The 11,772-nt window shown below is 33.0% G+C and overlaps 1 protein-coding gene across 1 annotated transcript; it reads left to right on the top strand.

Moving 5' to 3' along the window:
• Positions 1–8,655: 8,655 nt before the first annotated feature.
• Positions 8,656–10,188, top strand: LOC105787311 (uncharacterized). Its single transcript, XM_012613685.2, has 3 exons — positions 8,656–8,807; positions 8,892–8,976; positions 9,255–10,188. The coding sequence occupies exons 1-3, from the start codon at positions 8,728–8,730 to the stop codon at positions 9,999–10,001; spliced, it is 912 nt and encodes a 303-aa protein (XP_012469139.1). The 5' UTR covers positions 8,656–8,727; the 3' UTR covers positions 10,002–10,188.
• The last annotated feature ends 1,584 nt before the right edge of the window (positions 10,189–11,772 follow it).

The raw sequence follows: 11,772 nt of genomic DNA, 5'->3' as shown, positions 1-11,772 counted from the left end.
CTTTCCCCCTTGGACTAGGATTTTCCATGTCACTAGGTACTGAACCTGGTGGTTGAGTATTCAGATTTGAAGCAAATTGTCCTAATTGCACTTCCAATGCTCGAATGGAAGATTAATTCCCTTGTACGATAGCTTCCGTGCAAGTAATATGCTCTCGTATTAACGCCTCAAGAGTTGCTAATGGGTCAGAAGTAGAAACTTGAGTGTATGGTTGCTGTCGATGTCCTTGAACATGTTGATTTAGTAGCGAAGAGTGTTGTAGCTACACCAGATTTTGGTGTGGATGTGTCTGGCCTTGTTATGGATGCATCTAAGTATGCTAATTGTATTTATGCTATTGTTGATTGTAGTTCCCTTGCTTAGGATTATAATTGCCCTGAGTAGATGTATTCCCATATCTGAATGTCGTAGCATTTTGTCCAGCATTATGAGTTCCCCAAAACTATTGGTTGCGTGCAAAGTTGCTGTAAGAATTTCCATAAGAATTGTTACAGATGTTACTAATATAACATGCATTCTCTACATGTTGCAGACAATTTTCATAGCTATGGTTGTCACTACAAATCTCACAACAAAAGGTAGGAACATCAACTTGCTAAGCGACTTGTATAGGTGCAACACCACTAGTCCCTTACATATTTTTAATCATGTTTGTGAGAGAAGAAACTTGAGCACTTAGTGCGGTTATTGCATCCAATTCAATAACTCCTGGAGTAGTTTTTTCTTATGTAGTTCTAGAGATAGGGTATTGATAATCATTTTGAGCAATTCTCTCAAGAATTCTCACAGCATCATTATAAGTACAATCCAATAGAGGTCCATTGGCTGATGCGTCGACAAGATTCCTTGTATGTGAATTTAGCCCATTATAAAAAAAAATCTCAATTTGCATTTCTGGTTGAATGTCATGCATAGGACAACGTCGAAGTAAAGATTTATAATGTTCCCATGTGGTGTGAAGATTTTCATCATCCAACTGATGATAACAGTAATATCATTTCAAAGATAAACATTCATTGTCGGCAGGTTAAATTGTAAAACAAACTGTGTTGCTAATGCATCCCAAGAAGTAATTGATCCGGTAGGTGGTCCAAAAAACCGAGTACAAGCTCTTCCCTGTAAGGAATAAGGAAATAATTGCATCTTCAAGGCATCATCAGGAATGCCTTGTTGACTAAAAGAAGCACAGATCAATAAAAAATATTTAAGATGTTCTCTCGCATCTTCGTGTGGCAGTCCAGCGTATTGTCCATTAGAATTCAGCATTTGAAACATTACTGGCTTGAGTTCAAAATTCCCAGCTTGGATTGCTGGCCTAACAACTCCTGGTTGTAAATCGTCCAAAATAGGTACTACAAAATCTCGTATAGTCCTATTTTGTATACGAGCATCTTGCAGCAACAATGGGTTATTAACATTTTACTATTGTATTGGGGGTATGGTTGCATTATTCCCTGGTAGAGCCATATTTCTTTGTTGTTGAAGTCTACTCCGAACAGTCCTTTCAATTTTTGGATAAAAATTGACAAGAAATCTAAATTTCTTCGGGTCATAAAACACCTAAATTGAAGTTAAAGAAATAGCAACAAAGAAAAACCAGTTAGTGAAAACTAAATATTATATAAGGAAAATAAAGTGCAAAAACACCCAAGAATAAAAATAAACATCAAACAAACGCCATCCCCGGCAATGGAACCAAAAACTTGATCGGCTGTTTAACGTCATAGCAATAATGTGCAAGCGTACAATGTCGATCCAATTATAGTAGACAGATGTGAGTCTGTCAGATATCGATCCCATAGGGATGATAGTCTTTTGTCTATTAATGTCGGTGCAACAACTAGATGGAAACGAGATAAATTGTGAGAATAATTGTCGATGCAATAACTTGAAAACAATAAAATAAAATATGATAATGATAAACAAGGATCCCCAACATGAATCTTCAGCAGAATACTAAGTGCTCACAAGGTATAAAGAGATAGGTGACTGTCGAAGCAATAAAATTCAATGTAAATCTTACCCAGCGTTACTCCTTTATTTAATCTGAAACATGCGTATTAACCTCACCTTCCGATGATGGCAATACAACACTATTAAGAACAAGTGGACTAAATTCCTCTAATCCTCACTCAACTTCCGTTGAAATGCTTGTTGGCTCAAACTGTCACTGCACTTTCCAGTGTCAGTGACTGCAATAACACTTCTATGTTAAAAAACATTCAAACCCACGATTAAACAATAAAAGCAAGATTAAATAAGATAACATTTCACCAAGAATTCATCGGTACTTCCATACAATCAAAAATCAGAGAGTAATCACCAACATTTAGAAAGAAATTAGAAAAAATCGAGTGGAGAATTCTATTCCTAGACAACTCGACTGAATCTCTCTATTCCCTCTTGTCTCGCACTTAGATCTCCTCGTCAGGAGCTATTCTGCATCCGATTTTCATGTTGGCTCACCGTGAGAGGCTTAAGCTACCATGGCCGCAAGCTTCAAGGTAGGATGATGAAGATGATGATGGAGAAAAAAACTCCTCTTTTACTTCTCATGTCCACCTTTTATGTCCTCCTCCCATAGTACAAGTGTCCTTTCCTCAAAATTATTCTATCTTTGTACGTACAGGTTGGTTATACCAGACTGGACAGCTCATGCAGTTTTGGTTCTTATCCGGATAGTTGTCAGGTGTGGCGACAATTTTGGACGCAATCTGGGATTAACTCATGCAACGACATTAATGCAATAAGATAACAAAATTAAGGATAAAATAGGCTAGGATTCACTGAGTTATAAAATGCAAGTTACTAAACTGAAAATGCTAAAATGTATGCTAAGGATAACTAAATGGGAACAATTTAACCAATAAGTAAGGGGGAAAACCTATGTTCTTTCTAGTGCTATCAATAATACCATCTTTTAATTCCTTTTTGTTTTAAGTTTATTTACTTAATTACCAAATTAACCTTTAAAACTAACAAAATTTCAATAAAACCATGCCATGCACATTCACTAATTTATTAAATGTTTTATTTACCCTTAAAGTCCTTTAGTTTAAAGTTTCATAGATATTTGACCCTTTTAACTAATAGAACTCAACTTTTTCACATTTTACGATTTAATCCTTTTCACTTAATTAACTACTTAAACATCAAAATTTCTTAACAAAATTTTAATATGACCTTAATATATTCTCATAGATGTTAAAATAATAATAAAATAATAATTTACTCGTCGAAATTGTGGTCCTAAAACCACTATTTTTGATATCACTAAAAGCGGGTTTTATAGTTTCTAAGGGTGATTTGGTAAATTGACCATCACTTATGTTTAATTAGTAGCTTAATTGATTGCTTCAATTGATTAATTATGGTTGAATGGTTGATTTTTCACAATATTGATATTATATGTACAAGAGTTGAATTTTATTAAATAATGGTAAGTAAGTATTTAAGTGATTTTGTGCAATTTAATTAGGTTAATTATATTGATGATTAGAGCATGGTGACTGGAGTTTTTGATCATCATGTATTGGTGTTACAATTGGTAATTGAACTTTTGAAAATGGTAAATGAAATGATTGATTTAATTAGATGTTAAATGACTATGTTACATGTTACACATAAGCATTTTGTCACATTAAACTGAGCACAATAATGACTGATTTATATGTTATGTTTGACTGAATATATTGGCAACATGCATGGTGGATCCTTTGGATATAGTTAGCATGCAATAAGATATGTGAGTACTCACCTTTATTTGTGACATTGTGAGCATACGATGTAATATCCCTAAAATTACTATAGTAAGAAAGCATGTATACTTGATATAGTAAAATAAGGAAATAAAGTGACAAAAAGGAAAATTTTGATTTATGTCAACATTGGAAAGTATATTATGACATATTAATGCAAGAAAATACTAATTCGCAAAAGTGAGAAAAGTTTTGTTGCCCAAGAGTAAATATTTAAAATTTGAGGGGTTAAAGTGTAAATATGAAAATTTGAAGGATCAATAGTGTAAATATTTTAAGGGTGGAATGATCTAGAAACTAAGGAAAATGGATGAATTATGACCAAATTGAATAAGTAAAGAATTATGAAGGACTAAATTGTAATTTTACCAAATTGAGTGATGACTCAAGGATGAAATTTTAAAAGATCATGAAGGGAAAAATGGTCAATTAGAAGGAGAGAGAAATCTAGAAGGCAATGATGTGCTGGAGATATTTTAGATAATTAAATAAATAAATATTAGTTTATAATATTTTGATTTGATTTTTTTAATGATATTTTATTATTTTATTTAGTATATATATGTGGAAAGAAAGATGAAAAACTACCATCCCACCATTTTTCCCATGCATTAAAATGAGAAGAAGAGAGAAAGACAGAAAGTTTTGCTTTCTTTACAATTTGGTCCTTCCACAAAAAATTTACCATTTTCACCTAGAAATCAAAAGAATTTCCATAGCTTCCAAGAGAGAAGAATAACAAGGAGACAATGGGGAGCTAGAATATCAAGTTAGATTCAAGAAATAGAAGCTGGAGGAGAGAGAAAATCAAGTTAAAGATTGAAATCAATAGCACAAGGTAAGAATATCAAGATTTCAATGTATTTTTAAGTTTGAAGTTATTGAAAAAGCATGGAAATAATGTTATAGTAGAGTTTTCTTATATAAGGTCTTATGTTTTTGATAAATTAGTGAAAGAAAATAAGAGAAAGTGATGGGAAATATTATAGAGAAAGGGAATAAGGGTGTTATAAATTTAGTAATCAACATTTTGCACTAAAACAATTTTGGACAGCAACGATGGGTTAAATTTGAAAAATCACCATAAATCGTAGAAATCAAATTATAGTATGAATAAAATATGGAATTAAATTTTATTGAGTCTAATTTCTCATGGAAGAAACAGTGTAAGTAATGGAATTGTAAATCATGAGATATAATAAAATTTGTGAGACAATGTCGAAATGAATTTGGGTTCCCTGTTACGACTTTAGAAAATCATAAAAATTGAATAAAAATAATTATAGGCTTAAATGAATGAAAATTGAATAAAATTGAATAAAATAATGAATGAGTCTATTTTAAATGGAAACAAATAGAAACATTATCCGAATTACGTACAAAGAGATAATTAATTTTTAGTGAAGAGAGGTCGGAACTGTCAAATAGTGAAATAGGACAAACTTTAAAGAATAAACTGTACTTATTGAATAAACCAAAATTCTTAAAATTTTATGGTAAGAATATATGTGAGTCTAGTTTTATATAAAATTTTCGGATCTCAATTCGAGTTCTGTACCTCAAGATATAATTAATTTAGTGACTATGACTCAAGTGAACAACTTGTTATGAGTAAACAAGTAAATAGGGGTATTATGTATATATCAAGGATGTGGAATGGAGTGGAGGAGGAGGAAAATATATGTGAATATTCAGCTAATATGAATTTATTTTAAATAGCTAATTTACATGTTTTAGGTTCAGGGACTAAATTGAATAAAAGTAAAATTTTAAGGGTAATTTTGTAAAAATGTCAAAAAGTGACCAAATTGCATGAAATGAATTTTTTATTATTTAAATTAATAAATTGAATGAAATATTAATTTAGATCAAGATTGGGTGGAAATTCGATGAAAATAGAAAATTACCAAAATGTCCCTGAATTTTGGTATTTCTGCAATTTAGCCTGGTAAGTTCGTATGAACTATATTCTGTATAAATTTATTTAAAGTGAATGTTATTTGGTGATGAATATTATATAAATATGTGTTTTATTATTGGAATTGAATTATTATTAGTAATATGTATAATTATTAGATGCGTTGAAATGATTATCGAAAGCTCGATTGGGTTGGACGCCTGCTAGAGATATATCATACTATCCATTGGTTTTATCGGTAATTTTGGATGATTTGATTCTGGTAATAATGGCATGTATAAGTTAAATTGGCCAACGTTAGCTCATTAATATTTTGATTTTGATTGGTTATAAATATGAATGCTTGATGAAATGAAACGTCTGTAAATTAATTTGTAAACTTCGGTAATGCTCTATAACCTATTCTGGCGATGAATACGGGTTAGGGGTGTTACATATGACTCTAGGTGGACTGATTTGTTTGGAGTAGATAAGGGAGTGTTGAGCATGAGTCTCCACTCATTGGGTTATTTAAGGCGCTATAAGGGAGAGTGTGCTTCAGCCCGCTCAAATTGGTGGACTATATTTGATATTTTTCAGAGTTTGGAAATTCGTTTATCCGATGTATGATCACCCGATTAAGCCATGAGAAGTGTATGCCAATATATTTATGTGTGATTATTGTTATATCATTTGATGTTTGTAAACCATAAATAATTGATTCTTGATATTGATAAAGCATATGGAAATTAAATTGACATGTTTCATTATTATGGTTGATAATTGGTGATTGATTGGATGAGATATAAGCATGGTTTGGATGTTGATTTAGTAGTCATTTTTATTAACATTCACTGAGAGTTTTAGAGCTCACACCCTCACAATTTATGCAGATAATCATCGGGCTTGAGGAGTTGAGGAGCCAAGCAAGAGAGTTCCAAGAGTTTTAGACTTGGTAGATACTTTATTACATGTTTTAGAGACTATAATCGGACATTGTGGAACTCCCGAGAATTAGTTTAATTTTGGTTGTAATTGGATTTTGGAATTGGACATTTTATTTTGGATGGTTTTATAATAATTTTTAGGCATGTTTGAGTTCAATTATTGAATGGTTTACATTGTATTGTTGCTTGATAACACGGTGATTGATAACACGGTATGTGAGGCATGAAATTTGTACTAACGATTGTTTAAATGAAGCTTCCATGGAGTGGTTTACTAGCAACTAAGGTACATCACTTGTTTGATTTATTCAGTGTTTGATATGCATGAAATTGATTGCCTAGTTCTATATAATTGAGGCTTGATTGATGTCAATAAACTCAATTGAAGGTGTATGTATATGCATGTTAATTAATCGTAGTTAAATCAAGTTTAATTGACCATTAAAATATGCAAAATCAAGTTTTAAAATGAGTTTTTCGCAAAAAAATCATAATTTTGATTTTATTGGAAATTATCCAAGGCTGCAATAGTCCCAACTGGTTGATCAAGAAAATACACCAATGATCATTCTCAAGGCATCCCAAGCTTCACCCACCATTGGAGGTTGGTCAAAAGCAGTGTGTGACCTTGGTGTATGAAAACCTGACGTTGGCTCAGATATTGGGGGTTAACTAATATCAGTAGCTCTACAAGAAAGGCCTGGAGTTATGGCACTGATAATTCATTGTGCGACCTTAAATTTTCAACTTAAAAAAAAGTATATATATTATATAATATATAAGTATAATACAAACATCTCATTAAAATATCAAGACCATTACTCAGTTAATAACTTCCATTTGTAAGACATTTGGCCTAAAGGAACACATAAAAAGCCTATAAATATCTGAAACCCCCCAATGAAAAATGAAATAAACAGGCGATAACCTATGGTAAATGCACATGCGGAGATAAATTAATCAATAAACTAAAGCCTGTTCACTTAATAATATTTAATTTTATGGAAATGACTTATATTAAAATTATCCTAAAAATTATTTTTTAAAAGAACATAAATAATTAAAATAAAAAACTTTAAAATTTACACATTTTTATCACTAAAGATTCAATGCTATATTATTTTACTTTTAAAAATACATAATATGAAATAGAAAACAATTTAAAATAAATGACATTTTTATTTTTTATACGTATTTAGTTTCTGTGGATTTTTTTCATTTTAAATTATTTTTATTTCATATTATACATTTTTAAAATGTAACCCGAGCAATGATTGATCTACCATATTTTAAATTTCCTCAATGATGTATCAAGTTTATTTATTGTTGTTTCAATGTCAATCAAAATGATCATTCCCAAAGTCAGGAAGTCTATAAACAATATTTGGATGAGGTAAAGTATCTTTAAATAATAATTCTTAGACCATAATTTAGAAAAAAAAATATTTATTTAATGTGAAACAGATAAATGTGCTAAATATTAAAAAGGTGAAGATATTTTTTTCTCATTGGTTATGTGAGACGAACATGATCCCATAACCGCGGGGATACGATGAAACCGACGGATGATCTGTAATGACACTAAAATGCATGCAAATATCAACTAACAAGGGATTCGTTTTGCGTTAAAAGTCAAACCCTAGGGGGCAGCTAAGCTAAGCAGCCCCATAAAAACATAAATAAACAATTATTACATGCATTGTAAACCTTCTCGAAGAAGGCCCCTGCTTGTTCTTCTCCCATTTTAATTCTCAAACTCGATTAAAAATCAATACGCACGACTTGCACCAATCTTAAGTTATATAAATGCCAACCCAGAACACTAATTCACAAGCATAAATTATTAATTAATTCTAAATATATATATATATATATTTATATGGAGTATATTTCAAAATATACTCTGTAAAGGGATGAATGAACTTCGTGACTAACATGAAGATTATTATAAAATATATAAGATATATACTATTGCAGCCAATATACTTTAAATTTGTGCCAGCACGAATTGATGAATCTCGAATCTCTGGCTATATATATAGGTAACAGGAAGTATGTTTAATGTAGCAAAGGGATATATTTAACTTAAAGAGGGTTTGAGCAGCCAGAAGAGCTAAATAAAAAGATGGCACGAAATGGAATTGTTGCAGATGAAGAAAACAACTTTACGCATAATAGAGTCCTGCCTGTAGCCTCTACTCCAACGTAATTATGTAACAAGTTTGGTTTGCTTCATTTTGAGGACTAAATTATGTTTAAGTCAAGCTAACCTTTCTTTCATTTTTGCAGGCCGGGGCAAATTAAGGAGGAATCTGATGCAAAAGTCTTTTTGTCTACTAAGGTGTTAGGCCTTGAAGAGCTGTTGTCCTTGGAGGTTAGTGTGAGAAAGGCTTGAACTGAATTGCTAGGAATTTTATTTTGTGTCATCGAGATAAAATTCTAAAATTTTGGTGGTTAAAAAAAGGCTTAAATTAAATTATTGATCTTTTAAAAGAATAAAAAATACATTTTTTTATTTAATTTTGGGAGGGGCTTAGAAAAATTTTCTCAAGGCGTGAAGGCACCCATAGCCATTAACTCAGAGATTGCTAGATATTTTTGTGAAGTTGCTTCGCTTGCATTGTTAACAAGCAAACTGGTGTTGGATTATAGGTATGGAGAGCTTCATTGGCAGAGCTTCTTGGGACAGCAGTGCTGGTTTTTGCATTGGACACCATAGTTATCTCCACATTGCAGACCGAAACAAAGACACCCAACCTTGTAATGTCGATCCTAATCGCCTTTGTCGTTGCAGTTCTCCTGCTTGCTACCTACCCCATCTCCGGAGGCCATATCAATCCGATTGTTACCTTTGCTGCTTTACTTACCGGCCTGATTTCCATTTCCAAAGCTGCCATATACATTTTGGCTCAATGTGTCGGTGGCATACTAGGTTCACTAGCACTCAAAGCTGTGGTTAATAGCGCCATTGAACGAACGTATTCGCTAGCAGGATGCACCGTGACTATTGTCGTACCAGGTACCGATGGACCAACTGTGATTGGCATGGGGAACAGCCAGGCCCTTTGGCTTGAGATAATCTGTTCCTTTGTGTTCCTTTTCGCTTCAGTATGGATGGCTTTTGATCGTCGCCAAGCTAAGGCCGTGGGACGAGTAATAATCTGCATTATCTTAGGAGTAGTGTTGGGTCTTCTAGTGTTCATTTCAACCACGGTTACTGCCACAAAAGGCTATGGTGGTGCTGGGCTGAACCCAGCAAGATGCTTCGGTCCAGCAGTCGTAAGAGGAGGCCACCTTTGGAATGGACACTGGATATTTTGGATTGGACCAACTATTGGGTGCGTGGCTTTCGCTCTGTATGTTAAAATGATTCCACGTGAGCATACTCACAGCTACTAAGAAAATGAACAACATAATTACTTGGTTATAGTTGTGAATTGTTGTTGTTGGAAAAATATGTTATTTCGCATAATCCTGAAATATATTACCTTCAAAATGTAATAATAAGACGGCATATGGCCCTTTTGTATTTTAAATTTGTATACAAACTAAAAAGAATTTAATCATTGTTATTGGTTGATGACGACGACTTTCTTTGTAGAAAATTTTGTCCCAAATTGAATTACATATTTGCATGTTTTACTGAATTGCACAGAAAGAACATAAGCTAGTCGTAAATTTCTTCACTATACCAAAATGGATTGTCCATTTTTTTTGTGTTTGTAGTAAATATGAGATACGCGTAATAGGAAACCAGGATTATGGCTGCAAAAGCGAAGAGGAAGATTCAAGGGGCTCATGTACTACACAGTTTGAAGAAACTGAGATGGGATTGTCCCCTAACTGCAGCATGATGGTCCATAAGATCTCTGTCCACAGTTTCTTGAACTCATCTTCTTTAACCATCTTCCCATCATCCGAATACATCTTGTTGAAAACATTGGCCACAACCTTGTCTAGTTGTGGAGTTTCAATAATTTTAGTAAGTGCAATGAAAATGGGCATTCTTATCTTTTCTATGGTCCGGGCAGGCACTAACATAACCATAGGAGCCCCTACCAACTCTCGAGAAATCAACACTGAGAATTGCAGTTTGTTAGCTTGTTGTAACGGCCAACATTCATAGACTTAAAAGAGTGAGACTGTTGGAAATTTGATGAAGGAAAGATTAAAACAAATGCAAAAAAGGATTATAAGTGGAGAAAAGATAAGCTTGTGATCAACTATTTCATTAAAAAATTGATTGCTCTGTTTACAGGAACAAGAGAGTTTAAATAAACTAATAATAATAATAAAATAATTACAACTTGGCTTAATCTTGCAACTAGATTCAGTTAACTTGCTTCCTTATTGGCTGATTTTAGTCTAATCAACAACCAAAACGTCTAGTAAAAAATCATCATTGTTTTAGTGCGAGTTGGCAACTTGCAAGGTAAAGAGCTCGCACTATTGGTGAGCTTGCAGTCTTGGTGAGCTCGCAAACTTCTGTTCTGGGTTTGCCCTTGCATGGATGATCATTTCGCAACACTCCTCCTTGGCCTCCATGTTGCGATCCCTAATATCAAAATGTAGCTTTTCAAACCTCAATTTCCCAAGAGGTTTTGTTAGAATATCAACCAATTGATCTTGAAAACTGCAGTGAACCAATGTGACTTCCTTGGCTTGCTCCACTTCTCTCACAAAGTGATACTTGATTTTTAAGTGTTTTGTTCTTCCATGGAACACTAGATTTTTTGCAATTGCAATAGTAGATTGATTATCACACTTAATCTATGTTCCTTCTTTTTATTTTAAATTCAAATAATTCAACAGTTTCCTTAACCAGATGGCTTGATTTACAACTGCTGCAGCTGCAACATACTGAACTTCAGCAGTTGACTGTGCCATTGTTTCTTGTTCTTCAAGCTCCAACAGAACACACTCAATCCTAGAGTAAAGAAATAACTTGAGGTACTCTTCATCTCTTTAGTAGATCTAGCACAACCATTGTCTGGATACCCAAGTAACTTGACATTTTCAACCTTTACAAACTTCACTCCATGGCTTAGAGTTCCTCTTATGTATCGTAGAACCTCTTTTGCTGCTTTGTAGTGGTTCACATTACAATAATGGATGAACCTTGACAACATACTTACAACAAATATTATGTCTTTGGATGCTGTCAAGTAAA

The sequence above is a fragment of the Gossypium raimondii genome, chromosome 1 (assembly GCF_025698545.1).
Source record: "Gossypium raimondii isolate GPD5lz chromosome 1, ASM2569854v1, whole genome shotgun sequence".
Lineage (NCBI taxonomy): Eukaryota > Viridiplantae > Streptophyta > Magnoliopsida > Malvales > Malvaceae > Gossypium > Gossypium raimondii.
Note: the sequence above shows the minus strand (reverse complement) of the source record. Positions and strands in the feature narration are given on the sequence as shown.